This window comes from Bos taurus, chromosome 11 (assembly GCF_002263795.3).
Source record: "Bos taurus isolate L1 Dominette 01449 registration number 42190680 breed Hereford chromosome 11, ARS-UCD2.0, whole genome shotgun sequence".
Lineage (NCBI taxonomy): Eukaryota > Metazoa > Chordata > Mammalia > Artiodactyla > Bovidae > Bos > Bos taurus.
This window is the reverse complement of record NC_037338.1, coordinates 19,791,552-19,816,558: the sequence shown is the minus strand read 5'-3', so window position 1 is coordinate 19,816,558 and position 25,007 is coordinate 19,791,552. Positions and strand designations below refer to the sequence as shown.

The window sequence follows — 25,007 nt, the reverse complement described above, 5'->3', positions numbered from 1 at the left end:
TGTAACTCCAGAACAATATCACTAAGGCTAAATTAGAAGGAGGACACGTGGATAAATATTTCATAGAAAAAAAGGATACATTTGCTTTATTTTCAGATGGGCTTAAAAGCCTGTCTTGTCTTCTACTCCATTCTAATCAGTCATTTTATCCTTAGCCTGTAATAACACGACTGCCAAAGAGAACACTTGCATAGGAACTATTTATTCCTTAAAGCAGCACCTAAGAGAGTTTCCTTGACTAGGAGTTCTGTAAGCTTAGTCTCTGAATATCCATTTCCTTTTCTGTCAAACTAGAAGCTCTAGCTTGCTGATCTCTAAAGGTCCTTTCTGGCTAAAAGCCTCTGTAATAAGCCAAGTGATTCTTCTTTGAGCCATAAAACTTTAGCAGGCTTGAGGACTCCCTGGAGACTACCCCCTACATTAAGAATGCCTGATTTATTTAAGTGAGGTAAGGTATGAGTAATATCTAGCATTGATCCTGATATATAATAGATATTTTCAGAGTCTATGACTCTAAGACATAGTATCTATTAACTCATGAATGATGATTAAATATATTTATTGGGAAAAAAATATCTTGTTTGAAATAGGAGTATATTCACCAGGTTGGATAAGCTCCTAGGAATTTGTTCTGGAGGAAAAACGGTCTTAACTATCACTATGAATTCATATATTTGGACTCGTAAACAAATAACTTTGTTCCTCCTGCTGATCAGTTAGGCCTCTTCTCCTCCTTTGAACCCTTTTAACCACTTGAGCAAAAGTGATTAAATGAGGTGTCAATTATGTTCTCTTGACACCGTATGGGGCTTCCCCGGATGGCTCAGTGGTAAAGAAGTTACCCACAATGCAGGAAATGCAGGGTTGATCCCTGGGTCGGGTAGATCCCCCGGAGAAAGAAATGGCAAACCACTCCAGTATTCTTGCCTGGAAAATCCCATGGACAGAGGAGCCTGGTGGGCTATAGTCCCTGGGCTCACAAAGAGTCAGACATGACTGAGTGACTGAGCATGTACGCATGACCCCTTGTGAGCTGCCAGTGGGCAACAGGATAGAGAGAAAGCCAACACGAGATGTGTTGGAGTCTTACAGGACACTGCATGTGGCCATCTGGACTCACAGGGCGAAGGTCAGTGATAGGACAAAGGACACAGATGAATGGAGGGTGTTAGAAACAGGTTACCAGTTCACAGATAGGATGAGAGTCAGGGATGGGTGGAGCCACAGGAAGATTGAAGTCTCATGGGTTCCATGCAGGTGTTAGTGAATGTCAAATATGGGAAGAGAGTCAGAATAGGAAGGAAATTCAAATATGGAATAAGGGACCAGGCATGGGTTGTGGGGCCAGAATGAGGGATGAAGGGGGGCCATAAGTTGCACCCACTACTTGGTAATAAGACCAAAATTTTAAGGAAGCACTGAAATGTCACTACCCTCATGTCAAAAATGCCACATCAAAATTTCCTATACTCACTGGAAGTCACTATAATGTTTTGAAGCCACCAAGGAAATTCTTCACTCCCATCCCTATACTATACTCCACTCATACCCCATTTCCCAAGACCTCAGTCTCCTCTGGCTTGACAGAGGCCTCAGAGATGGGACTTGCTCTCTTCACCTCTAAACTTACTGGGGGAATGTGCTCCCATGGGACCAAACTGAATCTGATGCTTCCTTATTCTGATTTTTTACATCATTTTAGTTAAGCTCAGTCAAACATAACTTCTAACCCAGAATCATTCTTTTTAGCTCTGGGATTCCTCAAAAACCCAGTGCCTGCCAAATAATGCTCTATTATAAACACTCTGCTCCAAGAACGCCATGGCATTTTTAGGTCTTTAACTGGCTATAGCTTTGACCTCCTTGGAAGCAGAGTCTGCAGTTGCAGCATCATGAAGAACACCTGGACTCACCATGCCATGCAGTTGGTTGGTGTCCCTCGCTCCAGGTGGGTGTGGTGTTGACGCCATCTTGGAAGCTAAGTGGCGAGACCCATACAGAGAATCCTGAGGAGACCAGAGATGAAAAGCCTCTTCTCCATCAAAGAAAATCAGCTGGAGTGAAAGATCTGGCCTTGAGTCTGAGATATTCTGAATTTTAACAAAACAGAAAAAGAGAGAAAATATTCTGAGAATTTAAAAAATAGCATGCTTTCCTATTAACTGGACAAAATGATGTGCCATGAAGCAAAGGAAGAAGCCAGAACAAGTGAAGATATGTCAGAATTTATTTTGCACCATTTCCTCTCTGAAAATCATCAGAGATCCTACAGTCTTCACCCTTATAGATCTCACCATCTCCACTCCTTCTGAAAACAGAAGTCTTACATTTTTTTTTCTTACTCTTTAGAGAACTCTGGAACTACAATGGTGGACACTGTGACACAGCACCCGGGTCCCTTTCAGAAGGATGTGTTGTCCCTGTTGCCAGCAGAGGAGTCAGCAGAAGGCCTTCAGTGGTTGGTCCCCTTAAGGACTGGCTCAGCCATGGAGGTTCCTACATGCAATGACTGGCCTAAGCAGGCATGGGAGCCCTCTAAAGGGCCATGCTACCTCCAGAGCTCCCCAAGGTTTGGCTGAGGCTGTTGCTGAACCTGCGTGGCAGCCCGGCTTCTCCCTCTGCCTACTCCCATTTCTTTCCCCTCCCTGCCACAGGTGTGATGGTAAGGCCACTCCCTACTAAGTGACGGAAATGCTAACCTCCACATCAGAACACACCTCCCAGGGAACTGAACCTGAAACAGTACCAGTCTTTCTTGCTTCTCACCTTAGTTAAGTTTGCAGTGCTGTTTTGAGTTCGAGAGTCTGCCCTTGGAATGCAACAGAGACACAAAGAATGGTAATTACAGCCTCTCCCTCAGAGGAACCTACACTTTACTTGGGTTAGGGAAAGATAAATACGTGGCCATGGCAAACCCTATCAAGGGTCACCAATGTAGCAGAAAAGTCCTCTAGGAACCAGGCAGATTGAGAGGTGGAATCCTTGGAATGTCAAGGAAGACTTCAGGAAAGAGAGTATTTAAGCGGAACTTAGAAGGATGAGTAGGATTCTGATGGATGTTACACTTTCCACTGTCTTGACAGCGGCTCTCACCTTTCAGATTAGTCCTTCTGGTACCCTAACCCCCATAGTCCTTCAACCCCATTGGAATCTCTAATCTATTATGTTCTAATCTATTATACGTTCACCTTTTCACAGTCTTTACCTCTAAACTGTCCCCCCTTCACTCTATGCGTGGGTGAGTGCATGCTAAGTCACTTTGAGGCATCTTAGCACGCACGCATGCATGCATAGAGTGAAGTAAGGACACCACAGAGGTAAAGGAAAGACTGTGAAAAGGCGAACATATCAATAGATTAGAGACTCCAATGGGGTTGAAGGACTGTGGGGGTTAGGGTACCAGAAGGACTAATATTCATCATAAATTCTGAAGTCAATCATTCTAATTACTCCCTGCGTACATGTTCAGTTCCTATGCCTCTCTTCACCTTGGTCAAACTCATGTGGCAAAAACATAACATTAAGTTCAACTATCTGCCTGCTTTGTGCCTGCACTCAGGCACCTGAACCTGGATGAAGAAAAATACACAACCATTCACTCTCTCCAGCCCTAGGCAGTTCTGGGGAACTGACTCTGATGTTGCTTTAATCTGTTACAGATAAAACTTCTCCTCTCATCTCTCTAAGGACATGAAAATAGCATTCTTTAAAGTTATTTTCTGTGGCTGTATCCTATTTCCTCTGAGTTCATTTTTCAACTTGTATTATTTGTTTTGCTTTCTTTCTTTCTTTCATGCTGGAGACGGTCCTCAAATATCTGATCATCCTTTGTGTGCATTTGCATGAAGCAATAAGACACGATAGCACTGACGACAGACACAGATTGCTTGGCTCCACTGCAAGGCAGTCTGATGCCCACTGAGGGTTTTCACTGAGGATCCCCAAATGTCACTGTCTGTGGGCCTTCTCTATGGGTGGTTTGCATTCTCCAGAGAAGGATCCTCCAGTTTCCTGTCAGACGGGAGTGAGCTGGCTGCGAGCTTTCTCAGGCTGGAAGCAGGGAAAAGCTGGGGAAGCTCACTGCTTACTGTGTAGTCTTTCACTTCATCTTACCAATTCCCATGAGGTACCTCATTCCTGCCCTCCGGTGTCCCCACATCTAGAACCTCCCTGGCTCAATTTCTCCAGAAAAATATCCCATCATCTCCTACAAGGATACAGGTGAAAGAGTCACCTATCTGCCAGGTAGGGGGTGGAAATCTTATACACATGTGTGTGTTAAGTCGTTCAGTCATGTCCAACTCTTTGTGACCCTATGGGCTGTAGCCCGCCAGGCTCCTCTGTCCATAGGATTCTTTAGGCAAGAATACTGGAGTGGGTTGCCATGACCTCCTCCAGGGGATCTTCCCAACCCAGGGATCGAACCCACATCTCCTGTGGCTCTTGCATTGGCAGGAAGGTTCTTTACCACTACTGCCATCTGGGAAGCCCTTTTATACACCTAAGGGCTCCCTATACAGACTTAAACTCTCCTCCTCCATCCCCTACCTCATTTCTGCCTTCCTTACTGTCCCCTCCTATCCCTGAGCCAGTCAGGACTTCATCAGGGGACCACTGTCTTCTTAGACTTCTTCCCCTCTGGGCAATGTGACATCTCTCTACTCTGATATGTCATCTGTCTTTTCTCCATTCACCTTCTGTCTTCATATGGTGGTTTCCATGAACAGATGTTCCCTGAATTCTTCAAAGATGGAATTTTTCTTGACTGTTTTGGGGAGATTTCATAAGAAGGAGAAAAAAATGTCATTATCAACTGAAAACTAAGTTATCTTTGTATGGTAATCATTTCAACTGTCATACTATTACTCCTTAATTATACCCCAAGAAAAAGACAGCTTATTATATTTTGAGTCTCTCATAACTCCTGATAGTACTGAAGATAGGATGTGTCTGTCCGTGAAACATATATGCACTCAGGGTTTCATAAGAACTAGGAGACACAGGTTCGATCCCTGGTCTAGGAAGATCTCCTGGAGAAGGAAATGGCAACCCACTCCAGTATTCTTGCCTGGGAAATCCCATGGACAGAGGAACCAGGTGGGCTACAGTCCATGGAGTCACAAAGAGTCAGACATGAGTTAGCAACTGAGCAACAAGAAGAAGTAGTGGAACAGACTGTCTCACTGGCAAAAGGTATATCGTACAAACATTAGTGGAGACAGTCAAAGAGCCTTGACTGGTTCCAAAGTTCTAACTCCAAATCAAAGAGCATAATCATAGAATACGAGGGCAGAATAAGATGGCTTGGGACCAGAAACACTCTGTTCATGCCCAGTGTTTACATATTCTGCAAGTTTGAAGGTTCAGGTGCCTCAGAAATGTCAACAGTTTGGTAACTCCACGGTTCAGTACAATGGCTTGCTCTCATTCCCTTCTCTTCGCACCATCTCATTTAGATAGCCGTAAACTGTTTTGGACAATGACCCTGAGTCCTGTGAGGCAACTTTCTCTTTTTACTTCTTTTTACGATTGGTGGAAAAATAACTTTGGTCTTTAATCTCTAATAACTCAGTCTCGTATCTCAGAGCTAGAAAAAATGCATGGCCAGATTTGTGACGGTCTTCTAGTCCTTCTTTCTGGCAGTATGACAAATGCCTAGTTACCAGTGTTAGTAGAGTCAGTACATTACCTGCAGTCTTTCCCCATCCAAGGCTGCATCAGCTAACGCCATAAAAATAAGGTGTAAAAACCACCCCAACTTCAGTGGCTTAAAACAACAATCATGAGTTCTCTGGGATCTGCAGGTTAACTGGGGACAACTGGTTTAGGCTGGAGGAGCTCTGTTTCACCCTGCAGTCATCAAGGTTGGCTCTGTTCCACAAGCCTCTTAGTCTCCTCCTAGGACTGGCAAGCTAGCCAAGTCATGCTCTTCTCACAGTGATGGCCAAGGCACAACAGAGCGAGCCCAATTGCACGAACACATTTCCAGCCTCTGTTTGTTATCTACTAGCATCCCATTGGCCAAGGTAAGTCAAGTAACCAAGTCCAGAGTCAAGGAATGAGGAATTACCACCTGCTCAAGTGGAAAGGCACAGCAAAGTTACAAGACAAGAGAAGTGAAAGTATAATTACAATCTTATTACTAGAAGGGGAAGACTGCAAAGAATTGGAACCATCATCCAGTTACTTTCCTATCCAGGCTTCTCCAAGGTCACATTCTATCATCCCTTACACAACTCATGACAGCTGAAGAACATAAAATATCTCCTTAATACAAATCTAAAGTACAACTGAAGAATAAATCTGATACTCTCAGGGATTGCATTCAAAACCAGTCTTTATTTTTCATTGCCTACATCATTGTTTACCTCTAATAGAAAAGACACTTATCACAGGGAATATAAGAATCCCTACATGAACTTAAACTATTAAAATAGAATGATCATCTGGAAAGACCAGAGGCCTTTTGGGAGACAATGGGGGAGACTTTTCTACTATGATGGCCATTTCCAATCTATAGGTCCACATCAAAATTTAAATATTTCCAAAATTTTACTGTACTATATAAAAAACTTAAAATGAGGACTTGGAGATCAGATTAAAATTTTTTTGTTGTTTAAAAAAGAAAGGATAATTAAAAGAATGTATGTGCATTTTGCTAATGGAGAGCCTTACTCAAAAATCATTCAGCCCTTTCTACTTCTGGTTACCAGAAGCAGGAGTGAATTACATGGAAACAGGTAAAAGATCTCACCAAGAGAAAACACACCCACCGCATAGACTGTGTCTTTAAACCATATTTTACCTCATTTCATGTCCCTACACTAGAAATGCAAATAGGAAAAGTTAACCTTTTATATCAGCTTCTGAACTCTCTCGGTCAATTGCTAGCAAAGGATGCTAGTTAAAAGCAGGGCAGCGCATGGAACAAAGACAATATAGAAGGTTCAGAAAACAAAACAAATGGAAAAAAACAGTGAAAAGGATACTGAGTGGTTATAAACAATTCTTGCTTTCTTCAGTTCAGCATATCCAGCAAAAATAGAACCAAATATCTCTATTACTTCCATTACGAGATAACTTTTTTACTTCTTTACCCCAACTTAAGCTGTCTCCTTCATAAAACTTTGAGGGGGAAAAAGGTATTTGTTGTCTGTGAACAAAGTTTTCTGTTTTTGCTTTGCTGTGTTTATTCAGTTATGAGTGATATCTGAACAAAATGTCTTCATCTGGTGTAGCACTTTTTTCCAATATACACTTAAGAACACAGAGACTGAAATAACATTATCTGAGAGTCCCAGAAGTATTCTGAACTGAAAATGTAACAAAAGCTTTGCTATGCTACAGAAAATTGAGCCGAGATTCACAGATAAAACAATAATGCATTTCTTCTTCATGCTTTTCATCTTGATATGTCTGAATTACCCATTCTCTACTTCAGAACCACTTTGCTGAAACTCCCTCCCCCAACTCAAGGCCACCATCTCTCAGAATAGAAGGCTGTAATGTTCATGGCTATACAAACAAGAAGAAATAAACATATTTCCTACATATGCCTGAATCAACCTTACACCTTCTTAATTTTTTGCAAAAAAAAAAATGTTTTTAATTTGATGTGTATTCATAACTAAGAAATCAGGTGTCAATTAACAAATACACTCTCATGTACTAAGTAAGGTTCATTGCCCATGGTGGACATTATAAATAATGTAATCTTCCGACTGGGCTTCCCTGTGGCTCAGTGGTAAAGAACCCACCTGTCAAGGGAAGAGACATAGGTTCAATCCCTGGGTGGGAAGATCCCCTGAAGAAGGAAATGGCAATCCACACCAGTATTCTTGCCTGAGAAATTCCATGGACAAAGGAGTCTGGCAGGCTACAGTCCATGGGGTCACTAAAAGAGTTGGACACAACCAAGCAACTATACAACAACAATCTTCCAATTAATATTTCAAATTCATTTCATTTTGCAATAAATTAGCACAAAATACACAGATAGTCTACATCTCTAGATGGCTTTCTTAATGCCCCATGAACTAGAATTCACTCTGAGTTACTGCTAAATATTTTATTATCCCAGGAATCTGCAGGAGGGAAACAGATACCTTCAAGGAAAAGAGTTGCTTGTCTAAGGCCCGAGCAAGTTCCAGCATCATTGCACATGGCACGGCTGAATCAGTGGCTCCCACAAACACTCTGTCGTCCCAATGAGGAAAATACTTGGAGTCATAGTGACAGGCGAGGACCAAGTGTCGTTTAGCAGTGGGGTTGAGGGTGCTGATGATATTCGAGAAAGACCGGTACCCGTAGGGGGTCTGACTCAAGAAGGTGTCTACTTCCAAGACCCAGTCAGCTTGAAGTCTCTGAATTCTCTGCATGATGTGCTGATCAAAACAAAAACCAAAATTTCAGGTCTAGACAGTTTTGTTTTAGAAATTTTATGTAATACCTCTCAAATTAAAAATGCAATACATATTTATTGTATTAATAGCAAGGATGTTGAAAGGAAAAATAATCTAGTCCTCTCCCATAGTCTCCCCCTGCCAATCCAACCCAACCAACTGTTAATATTACCTATGTTAAGAGTCTGATGTGTATCTACACCCTTCTTGTTTATACAAACATACACTAGCACACAAACATGTATATTTAGCAGAGGGATGTATATTCTTATAGGAATAGAATCCTACTCTACATCTGCTCTGCCCCTTGCTCTTCTCACTTAACAATGTATCATGGACCTCTCTAAAGGAAATTAACCCTGAATATTGTTTGGAAGGACCGATGCTGAAGTTGAAGCTCCAATACTTCGGCCACCTGATGCGAAGAGCCGACTCACTGGAAAAAACCCTGATGCTGGGAAAGATTGGAGGCAGGAGGAGAAGGGGACAGCAGAGGATGAGATGGTTGGATGGCATCACTGACTCAATGGACATGAGTTTGAGCAAACTCCGGGAGATAGTGAAGGACAGGGAACCTGGCATGCTGCAGTCCATGGGGTTGGAAAGAGTCCGACATGACTGAACAACAACAATGGACCTCTCTGCACATAAGGAGATATAGCTCCAGTTCAGTATATATTACAGCTCACTTTTAATATTTCTAGCAGGATAACAAGACAGATTTGAGACATTAGATATACTGCTGCTGCTGCTGCTGCTAAGTCGCTTCAGTCATGTCCAACTCTGTGTGACCCCATGGACTGCAGCCCACCAGGCTCCCCCGTCCCTGGGATTCTCCAGGCAAGAACACTGGAGTGGGTTGCCATTTCCTTCTCCAATGCATGAAAGTGAAAAGTGAAAGTGAAGTCGCTCAGTCGTGTCCGACCCTCAGTGACCCCACGGACTGCAGCCCACCAGGCTCCTCCATCCATGGGATTTTCCAGGCAAGAGTACTGGAGTGGGGTGCCATTGCCTTCTCCGATTAGATATACTGGATACTTTACCACTAGCACCACTTGAGAAGCCCTCTTAGAATGGGCAGAACCTCAGATATCCTTCAACCATTCCCTTGTAACTCTCCCCCTTCTGTACATTATCCTTAACAGGTGAGCTCTAGTATCTTTTGTTAGTGTTTGTTACATTATGGAATATTTGCTGACTGGGGGCACATGTTAAGTGCTTGGGACAAAAAGAGTTGCCATTTGCAATTCTCATCCTCAAACAAACACTAACAAAAGATACTAGAGCTCACCTGTTAAGGATAATGTACAGAAGGAGGATGGTTACAAGGGAATGGTTGAAGGATATCTGAGGTTCTGCCCATTCTAAGAAGGCTTCTCAAGTGGCGCTAGTGGTAAAGTATCCACCTGCCAATGTAGAAAACACAGGAGACACGGGGGTCGATCTCTGGGTCAGGAAGATCCTCTAGAGTAGGAAATGGAAGTCCACTCTAGTAATCTTGCCTGGAAAATTCGATGGACAGAGGAGCCAGGCGGGGTACAGTCTATGGGGTCACAAAAGAGTCAAACATGACTGAGCACCTCAGCACACTGCTCTAAGAATCAATCAGCAACTCTGAACCCAAGCCCTGGGATTTCTTTGGAAGGAATGATGCTAAAGCTGAAACTCCAGTACTTTGGTCACCTTATGCGAAGAGTTGATTCATTGGAAAAGATTCTGATGCTGGGAGGGATTGGCAAGAGGAGAAGGGGACGACAGAGGATGAGATGGCTGGATGGCATCACTGACTCGATGGATGTAAGTCTCAGTGAACTCCGGGAGTTGGTGATGGACAGGGAGGCCTGGCGTCCTGTGATTCATGGGGTCGCAAAGAGTCGGACACGACTGAGCGACTGAACTGAATTGAACCATAATGACATAACAAGCAGTTTTCCCTTTGTATTCAAAGCAGGTCCAGATCCTCTGCAAATGCTGGTGAAGATAAGAAAGAATCTATTTTCCCATCTTTCCTGATCACCTTGGGCCTTGTGAGCAACATGATGTCTGACAGGGAAGGGCAACAGATGTAAAAGGAACATCTCTTCAGGGACTGGAGGTGTCTTCTTAAAGAATTTAGAGTTTGTGATGTGAGAAGTTGCAGGTGAGTTCATGGCTGTTCAGTTTGCCCTTTCCTATCTTTATTTTCCCTTTGCTTAATTCTCACTACGTTCCATTTATTTCATTTTGAAATATTATATAGATCTTTGAAGGTTGCCTTAAAAAATTATTTTTAAGTCACACAACAATTATTTTTTATTTTCAAGTCATACAACAATTATTTTTAAGTCACCCATCAACATATCCGGCAATTTGTTCCACAATGAACATCCAGTGGGGATGGACCTTGAGGTGATAAACAAATAACTTATAATGACTGGAAAAGAATGGGAGAATTCTTCCCCCCCAAGGAAATAAATGACTTTCTAGCCTAGCCAAGTCTTGTGTGACCTGCCCTAACTAGTGTGACATGACACGTAGGCAAGAGCCTTGAAACAACTGGGGCAGGAAGCTTCCAGGAAGAGGAAAACTAAGCCAGAGGGAAGACAGTGATTCTATAGTCAGTCCTGAAAAAGCCAAATAAACAAACCGTTTCCCAGTTACTCCTTGTTCTCTGTCAGGAGGTGGACTTTGGCCTAAAGAGCAATGTATACAACGTACCTTACCTTTTCTATGATACATTTACAGGCTGTTTTTTCATATAAAAATAATTTTTGAACCATTATAACCTTTTTGAAATGATTACTCATCTCTCATTTATTTTGTCATTCTCCACAATGCTTAGTGTTGGGCTTTGTCCACAGTAGGCTATCAGTAAATATGGACTGATTAGAACTCATACTTATTCTAAATGAGACTATATAAAATAATATGGTATAGAATATTAATCATTTGACTAGAGAGAAATCACTGCCTCTAAGAAAAGTGTTCCAGAGAATGTGAAAAGAAGTTATCCCCAGACTTTGGGGAAAAGAAATTTTTCCATAAAAAAGGGGTCAGTCTTTAAAAATAAATAAATAAAAAGCACATCTCCAGAACATCTGGTGTCCAGATGATGAACTGCTCCATAAAATGTGTTCAACACCAACAGCAGCCTGCATGCTTACAAAATGAACTGAGATTTTAAAAATATGTATCTCTTAGCTTTGCTCAGCTGAAGTCTCACACACAAACTCATTTCTCAACCCTGAACAGGTTTTGGCCATAATATCTGATACCTGTATTGATCTTAAAATCCACAAAAGTGTCAGCAAATGCCCCCCAAAAGAGTTCTCCCTGCACTAACCTTTTTTACTCAGTATAAATATTTTTATTTGTCTTAGCAACTAATTTCTTTATAAACAATCAAATTGGCTGCATAATCTAATTAGGTCACCAATAGCCCTTATTGTTGTGCTTGTGGCTTGCAGACTTAGTTTGCGAGTTCCCACTGTAATTCTCCAGGGTAGGCTCCACAAACTACTGCTATTCTCTCTAGACTGCCCCTGAACAGAGAGTGCTTGGCTATGAGAGGGCGTCTAAGGCAGCTATGTTTCCCAAACTCCAGGTTGCAGGAGCCTCAGCCTACCAGGCATGCTAAAATGTAATTTAGAATATAGATGGATTTCTTTCTTTTTTTTTTTTTTTTCTAATTTTATTTTATTTTTAAACTTTACATAATTGTATTAGTTTTGCCAAATATCAAAATGAATCCACCACAGGTATACATAGATGGATTTCTATACATCTATCTTTTTAAATGGAGAGAGAAGAAAAGAGACAGGGAGATGGATAAAGACACAGAGAGATGAAGACAGAGAGAGAGTGAGACTGAGTAAAGAGAGAAAGAAAAGCACATGAAGATGGAGGGGGAGACAAGGAGAGAGACAAAGAGAGGCCAAGACTGGGGGTGGAGAGAGAGCAAGGAAGAGAAAAATAAAAGTAAATATGACATTCTGCTTCCTGCTTCCTGGGGAGGAAGGCCCGTGGGGGACTTTAGGTAACATTGGTGAATGATGCTGGGTCAAGTTAATTAAACTTACACTCTCCTTTCCAAGGTCTGAGAAACACTGTCATTAGCAGACCAGATTTGTTTGGAAGAAGTAGATTCTGTGCTATTTGCAATAAGTCTGCAAATATTGCCTGGATGCTGCCACTGGGGACTCCGGGCACTTCCTCCCTCTTGGGTGGACCACGTATTAGCCCCTCAGGCTTTCAAACCAGGGCCCTCCATTCACGGATACACATACTTTCCACTAAAGAAGCCCAGCTTCAGCTACTCAGATACACTGGACATCTACAGGGGATTTTAACCACCACATTTCTAGCTTGCTTCTAGACAAAGTTTTTGGCTTGCTCCTCAGTGAGACTTTATCATCTTAACTTTTTAATTCATTGTTTATTCCTCTCTCAGCTAGAAATCACTGGAATCCTCCAAAATTTAATACCTTCCAAGTATTATTTACAAATAAAGTATCTTCTCAAATAAATATATTCTAAAAATCCAAGAGGCAGCATTAGACCCACTGATCAGAGACAATAAAAATGAAGACTATGGGATATTGCTCCCATATTATCCTCTGAAAGGGAATTCATAGCAATATACATCTTTATTGATAACTGATAAAAGTTAATTCACTAATCAATTTTATACCAAGTCTACATTTTTTTTTAGATTTTTAAAGTGTTCTTTAGTTATGACCCTGAAACTCTATAAATTATAAAACATCTATCTGACTGGGTCCTCAAAAGTGCCTCAGGAGAAAAAATAATTTTCCACCATTCTTGTCTAAATTTAGTTCAGAGCAAAAGGTACTAATAGTCAAATTAAAGTCATTAGTGCAGTTCCCCCCTAATATCTCAGTATCATCTGTTTCATTTTCAAAAGAGGGAATTCTTTATCTTCCACATTTTGGGGGGGGCAGCTTTCCTAAAATTCATGGTAATTTTCTTCTCCCCAAATTATAAAACTGAATGTCTTAAGTGAGATTTCTAACACAACCATTCTGTCAGCACTGCTGCTATGCAGCCAACTATATGCAGGGAATCCAGCAACAGTTCCCGGCACATTCCAAAATACTGTCAATAAATTTCTCACTTGCCTCCACCCCCACCTGCATTGGGAGATGTTATTATGAATTTTGCAAAACTTTTAAATGAATATGTAGTTTTAAAATCACAACAGAATCTATGTATATTATTTCTGCAATCTATACTCCTGGAGCTAGAGAAAGATCAAAATAGCAATATTTTGTTGTCTTTATTGCTTTTTAGAGGACACAGCCAGAAACCTCAGGTCTAAATGTGCATATACATTTTGTGGATATATATTTGGCCTTCTGAGCAATGCTATGGGGAAGTGAAAAAGTGGAGATGGGTGAGCATTACAGACACAGATTTTTTCAAATGAAGAACTGAAGATTTTGCAAAGACCCAGTCAGTGCCCTGAACTTTTCTGGAAAATGCTTGAGCGATGAGGCCCAGGGGAGATCATTGAAATGAGTGGTATGTGCCTTGCTCTCCAACTGGGGCCTGAGAAGACACAGAGCTGGACTCATGCGTGAGCACACACCACAGAGCTAGGCTCGCCCAGCCACTGCTCTCCAGGGCTTGGATGGAGAAGTCAAGTAGATCCCAGTGCAGGTTCCAGCCTCATCTCTACAACATGTATAACCATGAGCAAGTTAAATTGCATACCTCAGCCTTTTAAAATCTGTAGCACTGGGAGAATAATTGTCCCCAAAAAGGTGGCACTGCCGTGTGAACTGAATGAGATTATCCAAGCAAAGTTTTCCATCAAGTGCCTGACAGAGCTGGAAAAAGCCCTGGATAAAAGTCTGCCATCATCAGCATTATTCCTCTCTCTGCCTAGAGCTTAGAAGAAATTAATGTCGTCTTTGGGTCTCCTCCACCTAAGTCCTTAAGGAAAGCAAGAGCTGTTTGGATGGAAGACAAGAGGCTAATGGGGCAACAGACAATGCATCTGGGCTCACCTTGAGAGGCAGAAGTCATATACTGGATAGAGAGGAAGAGCCCACCAGCTGTGCTGCTGGGCCTTGCGGGTATCACTTTGTCACTGCAGTGGAGTGCCAAGGGGTTTGCTGGAAGAGTTAGGCAAGTGGGCTACTCTCAGAGAGGCCAGCCTCTCCCCATTCCTTCCCAAGCTGCCCCTAAAAATGGGGCTACCTTGAAAACACAGGCATTCAGAGCTGGGGTTTCAGATTGCTGAAGAGGATAGACACTTAGGAGTCAGAGAGACATTCAGGTTTAGTCCCTCTAATGGCCTAATCCACCCTCCATAGCAGTGTCTTCCAAACTACAGTGCAAAAATCAGTGCATCTTGAAATCAGATTAGTGGTTCATGACTAGAGTAAAAGGAAAACTAGTAAAATAAAATTAAAATCAGAGGAACTAAAGAGCCTCTTGATGAAGGTTAAAGAGGAGAGTGAAAAGGCTGGCTTAAAACTCAACATTAAAAAAACTAAGATCATAGCATCTGGTCCCATCACTTCACGGCAAATAGATGGGGAAACAATCAACACAGTGACAGACTTTTATTTTCTCGGGCTCTAAAATCACTGCAGATGGTGACTGCAGCCATGAAATTAAAAGATGCTTGCTCATTGGAAGAAAAGCTATGACCAACCTTGACAGCATATTAAAAGCAGAGACATTACCAACAAAGGTCCATGTAGTCAAAGCTATGGTTTTTCCAGTAGTCATGTATGGGTGTGGGAGTTGGAGAATAAAGAAGGCTAAGCGCCAAAGAATTGATGCTTTTGAACTATGGTGTTGGAGAAGACTCTTGAGAGTCCTTGGACTGTAAGGAAATCAAACCAGTTAATCCTAAAGGAAATCAATCCTGAATACTCATTAGAAGGACTGATGCTAAAGATGAAGCTCCAAAACTTTAGCCACCTGATGCAAAGACCTGATTCATTAGAAAAGACCCTGATGCTGGGAAAGATTGAAAGCAGGAGAAGAAGCAGACAACAGAGAACAAAGTGGTTGGATGGCAACACTAACTCAATGGACATGAGTTTGAGCAAGCTCCAGGAGATAGGAAAGAACAGGGAAGCCTGGCCTACTGCAGTCCATGGGGTCACAAAGAGTCAGACACGACTTAGCTACTGAACAACATCAACAGATTGCACATAATAGGAGTATTTTTTAAGAAAGTTTTTTATTAGTTAACTCTATGTTTTTGTGTATAAAATGTAATATATATATATATATATATATATATATTTGCCATGTGTCGGAGTCAGAAGCTTGAGAAGCACTGTACTTGAAAAAGTAGTTTATCACTGGTCTTAACTCTCCCTCCAGGTAAAATACAATTTCAAAAGGGGAATAAAGGCCTGTTAAGACCATAACTCACTCTTGACCCAGAACTGTTAAGAAAGAAATGTCCAAGTCTGTTGAGATTGGGTGTTTAAAGTTCAAGAAAACTTGGTTGGGTGCCTGGGGGTGTGTTATAGAAAAAATCAAGAGTTGGATACCTAGTACCCTGTCTGATTTTGGCCCTCTCAGACAGAGAATTCATATATAAATTGATTTAGGTTAACATGCATCTCTTAATTCAGAATAGATATTTACTCTTAGTTGTCTGCTTTTCTAGGATGCTTATTTTAGTTAATAAGATGAGATGACAGATCTGAATATAAGACAACTCAGAATTTTGAGCATAGCATCATCTCTCATGGGAACGGAATGTGTTGGACAACCTTCAGAGTAGTGTGCTGTTTCTCACCTGGCGAGCAGCAAAGCTTCCAGGCGATCCAGGATATCGCTCTATCAGCAATGGTCGTAAGTCATTTTGCCACATTTCAGAAATACTGGTGCCTTCTGCAACTTGCCGAAGAGATGATACATTCAAAAGGGCTGGTTGGTGATAATTCTGATAAATAAATAAACATTAATATTTACATCATTTCATAACATATTTAAGATTTATCCTGAAACATTTGCAATTGTAAAATATTTGCTTTGAACTTCAAGATAAAGGGATAGCTCTTACATTATAACATAGTAAATTAAACTGCTGCTACTGCTGCTGAGTCATCTGCAACCCCACAGATGGCAGCCAACCAGGCTCCCCCGTCCCTGGGATTCTCCAGGCAAGAACACTGGAGTGGGTTGCCATTTCCTTCTCCAGTGAATGAAAGTGAAAAGGGAAAGTGAAGTTGTTCAGTTGTGTCCAACTCTTCACGACCCCATGGACTGTAGCCTACCAGGCTCCTCCGTCCACGGGATTTTCCAGGCAAGAGTACTGGAGTGGGTTGCCATTGCCTTCTCCCAGTAAATTAAACTACTCAACTTTAAAATTGGCCCCTTAGATCTACAAGTTCGACTGTTTTGGCAGCTTGTTTTTAAAACAGAATTAAGATAATGCTTTGAATCTGAGAATTAATGCTTAACACTTGTAGCTGTGTAACTTTTAATAATTTTGCTACAATTACTTTGTAAAACTAAGGTTTACAAATAACAATTGTTGATATCCTAATCTTAAGAAAACTCAATATTGCAAAAACTACAGCCAACAAAACAATATACTCTGTTAGCATAATTGTTCTATAAAAGCCAGTGTGATGTTATGGAATAAGCATACTCTTGGGGTGAGAGGAGCTGGATTCAAAGTTTCTGCTGCCATTTACAGGTTGTATGACCTTGGCCAGGTCACTTAAATTCTCATTTCCCTAAAATACTAATAAAGGAATTTGAGCTAAATCTGCATTGTCTAATATGGTAGCCAGGAGCCACATGTGCTATTAAGCTCTTGAAATGTAGAGAGTCAGGTGGAAGCGTGCTTTATGTGTAACACACATATTGAATTTTGAAGACTTCGTATGAAAAAACATGCAAAATAGCTCACTAAGAATTTTTATAGTGATTAAAAGTTGAAATGAAAAAATTTGATATATTGAGTTAAATAGTGTTAAAATTAATTTAACCTATTGTCTTTTACTTTTTTAATAGAGCTACTAGAAAATTTTAAATTACATATGTGCTTCGCATTATATATTTCTATTGAATAGCTCTAACCGGATGATTGTTGCAATTCTTTTCAGTCAGAGATTGATGATTCTACAATCCACTAAATAGTACATTTTTTGTCTTCAGTTAAAATTATTTTAATATTCCATTAATGCTCACACTCTTTGATACACTTATATATTAAGTGAACCTTAATTTAAGCAGCTGAACAAAGATAACATTCAAATTTGTATTCTGGATACTACTTTATACATGCTGAATTTTCTTATAATTCCAGTAATGATGAATCATTCATTCATTACATGTTCATCAGGCATTCAATGACAGAAAGTGTTACTCCTCCCCATAGGGAAGTGAGTCCTTGATCTGATTTCTTCTCTGAGGGGAATGATGAAGGTAACATAAATTTTTCGGAAATCAAAACAGAGCTCATGGGAGCCCTCTCTATTTTATGGCTTTTTCCAAAACCAGTATAAATTGATTATGTGCAGGTTATCACATGGGTGTTTTCACTCCATGAGAAACTGTGGAATTAGAGCATGCTTATTGTCTGATTGGAGAAGAAATGGCAACCCACTCCAGTACTCTTGCCTGGAAAATCCCATGGACAGAGAAGCCTGGTAGACTACAGTCCATGCGATCACAAAGAGTCGCACACGACTGAGCGACTTCACTTTATTGTCTAACGCTTATTATACTTATACTTCACTATGTCTCAGTGGCACTCTCAGCTATTATCACACAAAGATAGGGGGCTGTGGGTCCAGGCAGCCCCCTTCAACTTGGCCTCTCAACTCAACTCCTCATCATTTACTATCTATAACTCTGGCTAGGTTACTTAACCTCATTATGACTTAACATCCTCATCTGTAAAAGGGAAGTAATAACACCTACTTTCCAGGGTAATTATAACTAAGTGAGCTAACTCATGTAAACTACCTCAGTAAACATTTGGTAAGTATTATTAGTTCTATTACTGTCTATCAGACACTGAAGAGGTATAAAATTCTGAGCTGGAAAGGTCACTTAGAGATGATTATAATCCAATCTCTTTGCTGTCAGTGGAAACTGAGTCAGAGAGACTAGCTGATTTTCCCAAGGTTGTAGGAGAGTTACAGGTAAGTTCGAGAAAGGATCATGGTGGTGTCAATTCCCAATCCCATGCTCTGCCTCCCTGCATTATCTGTGACTTTCAGTGCACAACACTGTCTATTGATGCTGCTTCTGAACATCTTAAGGTTTGTGTTTATTTACTGATCATACATTTAAAAATATATTTCCTTGCTAAATTTGTTGCTGTAGCCTTTAAAGTCCCTGGTACCTCAGATCTAAGTCTTCCTGTTAACACTCAAACAGCACTTTGAGAAGAAAGAGGGAGATAAAAGATAAAACCATAGAAATGTGAGAAGCGAAAAGAAGAGAATGGAGGCAAGAAGTTGGAAAACTCACACGGTTAATTATTACTTAACACAGACAACAAGAGCCTCTGATCTCTCCTGCTGCCCCACAAGCCCCGTGCAGGACCACTCAGACCAACTCACCATGCTTCAGTCTCCCTGGCATTCTTCAGGACCCAAGGCAGTGAGGCTCAGGCTTGTTGGGGCATTTGCATTGTGGTGCCTTCTACCCTTGAAGGCTTTCCACTTCCTCTTCACCTAGCTAACTCCTGCTCATTTCAGATTGGAGTGTAGAGGCCTTGTGTGTCTATTTGTTTAATGTCTAATTTCATGCAAGATGTCAACTCCAAGAGGACAGGAACTATCTCTCTTACTTGCCATGCTCTCCCCAGAACCACACAGCACCTAGCTCACGTGGCACACTCAATAATAATTGGGTTAACTCATCAAATATGGAATCAACAAGTGAACTGTCTTTCTAAAACTAACTTCATTAAGACGGTATGTACATAATAATAAAGTAAAATGGGAAGTTTCCCATCATATATACCAAGTCAGTTGAATGAACAGAGATTATAGAGCCAGGAAAGACAAGCGGCTGCCTGCTACAGAGGGCCAGGAAGTGCTGTAGTTCAATGTTGGTAGACTTTGTTCTTTTTGAGTTTCTGAGAGTCGGTGTTTGTGATGTTTAGAGTTGAGAGCTGGCCTGGGAAAGTCACTGTGACAATCAAGAACTGTTGTGTCAAAGGCTGTCTGGCCAAGGACTCCTTTTCATTTACTGTTTATTACTCCATCCATCCCAGACCCTATCTGGTCACTGTGGTCCTTGACTCCATGTCCACAGTGAATGGAAATCAAGTTGATATTTAAATGGGCGATTTATATAAAGATTGCCGCCATGGCTTGCCCGCTTGCCCAACAGGGTGGAGTGTTGCTCCAGGACCCTTTGTTTTGGGCATGTAAGATCCTCTGTTCAATAAATCACTGATTGTCTCTGTCACCATCTCCAGGCTCTTTCTTTGGCCTCGAAACTGGGCAACTACAAGGTTCACAGGCCTGCAGGGCGCAGCCCAACAATTCATGAGCCAAACAGGAGCCCAAGGAAACTCCCATGAGCCCCAAGATGTTGGGAAATAAGGATTATGAGGAAGAAGGGAAATAAGTAAATAGGTGATTTACGGAGGCTTAAAAAGAGTTCTTAAGAGATTTAAGGAAAAAACAGGAACAAAATAATCCTCTAGCATCACTACCTGTTACAGATACTGTGAATGAAACATGGTTGACAAACAATGCTTAATGGATAAGTAAAGGGTAAGCTCATTAGATAAGTCTATTGGTGCTCCTGAATACAGAAACTTACCTGTGTTGATCCTCAGTCTCCTGGGCTTACGCATTAAATGAACACACTTCGGTAAAGAGCCCTTCCCCTCCCTGCCTCTCTGGGAGTTAAGATGCCCCTGTGAAATCACAGAGATTAAAAGCTATGCTATGCCAAGCTAAGTCACTTCAGTCGTGTCCGACTCTGTGCGACCCCATAGACGGCAGCCCACCAGGCTCTCCTGTCCCTGGGATTCTCCAGGCAAGAACACTGGAGTGGGTTGCCAGTTCCTTCTCCAATGCATGAAAGTGAAAAGTGAAAGTGAAGTCGCTCAGTCATGTCCGACTCTTATCGACCCCATGGACTGCAGCCTTCCAGGCTCCTCCATCCATGGGATTTTCCAGGCAAGAGTACTGGAGTGGGGTGCCATTGCCTTCTGCTAGAGAAGGGGAAACAGTCATAATCGGTTAATTGCCTAAGCTTTTCTATTCATTAAAGCCCTGAATGGAGAACCATTTGATTTTTCCAACCTAAACAGCATTTGTTTGATTTTTACGGAGGCTGACTCTCAGAACTCAATAAATATAAAAATCTATGTGCAGCTGAGAGGAAGCAGTAGAGAAGAAACCTGAAAATAAAGTGCAAATTGGGCACAAAGACAGTAAATGAATGAGGTAAAACTGTGTTGAGCTCAATGTTAAATGTCAACCCCAAACCACTCTAGGTTTATTTCAGTTAAAAGGCACATAGACAATTTTCCATTGGTACGGGCATTCTCAGAGGAGTGAGTCTCTATTACAGCCCCTGCCTTGTCTTTCCATCCAGGCAGAAAGGACAATAAGTCTGCTTTGGGTGACAAGAATCTTTCAGCTGCAAAAGTGTGAACCAGGTCTCCTTCAGCATCTCCTCTGGACTAATCACACGGTGCCCGGCCAAAGAGGGTTTTAATTACACAATTTGCAGAACTGGCCCGCCTTGCAGATGGATTTGAGGTCCCACACCATTGAATGGAAGGGAGAACATTACAGAAGCACAGCCAAATCAATTCTAGTTTCCATCCAATATGAGCATCTCCCAGACAGCGCTCACATTAACACCTGTGTCTACTTCAAATTCAACCCATTTATAGAACTCCTTCTGGGTCAGATGCCACTGATATGATAAATGAAGTTGTGGAACAGTTGAGAAGTGAATATGATAAAGTCCTATCTTCTTTAATGCTAGCAGCCCTCTATCTAAAAGCGAAACAGTGCAGGTTTTAAAAACAACAATTTAGAGCCAAATCCCAGATCCTCACTTGCTAGCTATGACCAGGAAAAGCTCCCGTATCTGCATAATGGATGTCATAGTACTTACCGGCCAGATGCAAGAAGCTCAAAAACAGCACATTTTCTTTCTCCTTTTACCACCAACATGCAGACTACCACTGGCCCTCTGCCCCTGCCAGTGGAGTCTCCATTGCTGCTTTATGATTCACAGGAATCATAATGGGCAGAGGGATAGATGGCCAAGAATTTTAGAACCACAGAGGAGGGGAACCTAATGGGGTTTTAGAATATATGTGGTTCCAGAAGTGGAAAAACGTGAATTCTGGTGAGAGCAGTAATTCTCCTCCAGAACAATCCTAGAGGAGGGCTCCTAGGTGAAGCCAACTCTCCTGTACAAGGTTCCTCCATCCTTCATATGACTTAAAGTTTTCTTTTTCACTTTTGTTAATAACAAAGGGAAAATCTATCAAGTAAAATACATTGGGTCCCAGCTTCATGATAAAGAAAGTTTGGAAACCACCTAAACATCCAATAATAAAGGCATGGTTGAATTAAGGAAAGACAAGGACTCTTCAATTCGCAGCTGTAATGGTGGTCAAGGTTCCTCATCTGTAAATTGGGGATGAATATATCCTTCTTACTACAAGGGCACTGCGAGGTTCAAGTCAGATGCTTATATATAGAAGCCTGATACCCAGATGCCAATGCCCCTAAATATATACCAGTGAGCCCACCTGTGAATCAAATAACATATAATATGACTTCTATGGAAAAATCGTTTACAGGTTTCAAACAAATCGCAGTCTTCTAAACACAACCATAAAGTAGGGTTGAACTGTTTTTACATATTAGATCCCACTGGAAAAGACACACCTTTATTTCAAAGCAAAGAAATGGATTTCAAAATCAGTACTTCCTTTACCACACCTCACCTTTTGGCAGACCAGTGTGCCAAGGGCACACCCCACATGATTAAAATAGCTAAATATCATGCAGAGCAGGAAGGCATGAATTTTAGTGTGGATTAATTCATTTCCCAGGCTGCAAATTGTACTTGACACCTGATAGATCTTATTAAAGCCTTAAAGGGTAAGGGGCTGGGGGACCAGAAATCAGGCATTGTCGTGGCTGACTTTATCATTTGCATCATTTGCTTGCACATCTTGAAAGGAAACAAATAGAACAGCGATTAGAAGATTCTTAAATATAAAAGAGATTCGGGCTTTAAAAGACATTTCTCAAAAGCTAGAGTCTCATTAGTTTAAAAGACTCAAAGAATCCAGCACCTTCTCACACCCACAAATACCTCCTGCCTGTAAATGACCCCTCAGAACAGCTCCTTCTGTCCCCACCTCACTTATTCCCATCCATTTCCACGGATCATAAAGACACATTTGGTGTGGCTCCACATTCTGGTAGTTAATGCCCCTTCCCAATTTCTGGCAGGAAAGAGAAGATGGAAGTCTGTAACCCTATGTTCATCAATGGACATTAGTCCTATTGAATTCTCATGGGAAGCTTTTCTTATAATGAAGTTATTTGTGAATCGATTGCCCTCATCGTCCCCAGGTTCCCTGTGGCTAGTGATGTCCTTATGTAAGTGGAGCACCCTTGTGGTCCTTGAATGGTGAAGCTATAAGTATCACCCAGAGAGCTGAAGTGGACTATTGATATCCATAGTCTGTGGCAGGCCAGGACCCACAGGTGAGCCCGGAGAGGGCCTGTGCATTCGCCCTGAGCCCTCTAAGTCAGTACTGGCAGACCACAAGCATTTAAGAGATCTGTTCAACAACGCTGTCAAAGGTCATATCCCTTTCAGTTCAGTTCAGTTCAGTCACTCAGTCGTGTCGGACTCTCCGCGACCCCATGAATCGCAGCACGCCAGGCCTCCCTGTCCATCACCAACTCCTGGAGTTCACTCAGACTCACGTCCATCGAGTCAATGATGCCATCCAGCCATCTCATTCTCTGTCCCTTTACTTTGCTGCTTTTCTTAGTATCTTTGAAAGTATACCAACCTTTGCTTAAGTCCCTAGCAGTTTTACACAGTTTTGAAAAACTGTTACACAAGAAATGGAAATAACTGTGAACCTATTTACTTCACACAGAGGGAGCTTGCAAATCCCTTTTATCCTAAGTTCATTACATGAAATCTCCACCTACAATTTTATACATTTCTTTAACAATTGTATTTTACTTTTAACGAAAAAAAAAAAAAAAACCATTTTAAAGTAAAGTGGGTCTCCAAGTAATCTCCTCCTTTCGGCGCTGATTCGTTTAAAAATCTAAAACAGACCGACACACACGTCCGTGCCTGGAAACTTCAACACCGGGAAGGCGTCCCGGGATACGGCGGCGCGGCGAGGGAGCGGTGGCACACCCCCAGGCACGCCCCGCACCTAGGCCGCCTGGAGCGCCGAGACCCAGCCCCCGCGTCTCCTGAGCTGGCGGATGCGCCGGTGCTGCGCCCTCACCTCCCCGCTCCGCCACTGCAGGCAAGTCACACTTCGTGTGCCTATCAGTACCAGCATCAGACCGCAGCCGAGCACAGCCCGGTGACATCACCCAGCTCCCAAAGGCATCTCCAAAGCCTCCCGGCGGCCAACCAGGCACCCTGGCGAGCACGCAGAGCCCCAACTCTTCTGGGCGCAGGGTTGGGGGACCTCGGTTCTGCCCGCTTCTCATCCTGCCCAGGTGGGGGTCGCGGGACTGAGTCCCCGCACGCGAGAGAGCCGCCCAGATACAATCGCGCAGCAGCAGTCTCTCACCTTCTCTTGGGTCCAGTCTACCGCGCCCCGACGGACCCCACTGACTGCCAGGGGTAGGACGGCCACCAGCAGCAGCAGGTGGAGGGTGTCCACGACGCGCGGGTCCCTGCAGCCTGCCATCTCTCCTGGGCTGTCTGGGTGCCGGTTCCTGGAGCCGCCGGCGGTCACGAGCCCGGGAACGCGCGTCCTTCGCCTTCCCCCTTCTCCACCCTTGGGTCGACTGCGCCCGCCTCCCCATCGTCTCCGGGTCGCCTCCCCGCCGCTCTGCGCAGGCCAAAGCCGCAGCTCTCCACCCACCACCCCCACCTTAGCAACCCGGGGACTGGGCTGTCCTAGGAGGCACGAGCTTCCGAATCCACGGGGACTCACTGCCACTTCCTTGGAAGAAGGGAAGGAGAGAAGAGACATGGGAGAAGCATCTTTACGATCTCCACTGCTGTGACGGGAATGGAAAGGGGAGGAGACCCTGCGAGGTTGAGAATTGTTTTCCCACGGCCCATTTAGAAGGGATAGACAGGGATCGCTATTTACCGAATACTTCGTACTAGCCACTGTTCTAGGTGCTTTTCTGATGTTTCCTTATTGAATCTTCACAACCAAGTTATGTAGGTATTAATCGCATTTAACAGATGAGGAGACAAAGCCTGAATGGAACCTTCAGAGTATTTCCTTTATAACAGCCCATATATCTTTTCTCTTTTTTTCTCACAAATAGTTACTGTGCCTTATAGGAGACAATCATACTCCCAAGCTGAGAAGTATGGTTGAAGTAATTGAAATAAATGAGATCTAAAATGTTCACAGGGGCCAACTCCTCCAGTCCATACCCCTAAAGGAAAAGC

General features: G+C 42.4%; 1 protein-coding gene across 1 annotated transcript in view; it reads right to left on the bottom strand.

The window, feature by feature from the left end:
• QPCT (glutaminyl-peptide cyclotransferase) overlaps positions 1 to 24,372 on the bottom strand; it is a 30,291-nt gene extending 5,919 nt beyond the window's left edge. The window contains 4 exon segments of the mRNA NM_177506.2: positions 1,914 to 2,090; positions 8,106 to 8,384; positions 16,171 to 16,317; positions 24,166 to 24,372. Coding sequence (NP_803472.1) covers positions 1,914 to 2,090; positions 8,106 to 8,384; positions 16,171 to 16,317; positions 24,166 to 24,285 — 723 coding nt within the window. The 5' untranslated portion in view covers positions 24,286 to 24,372.
• Positions 24,373 to 25,007: the final 635 nt, after the last annotated feature.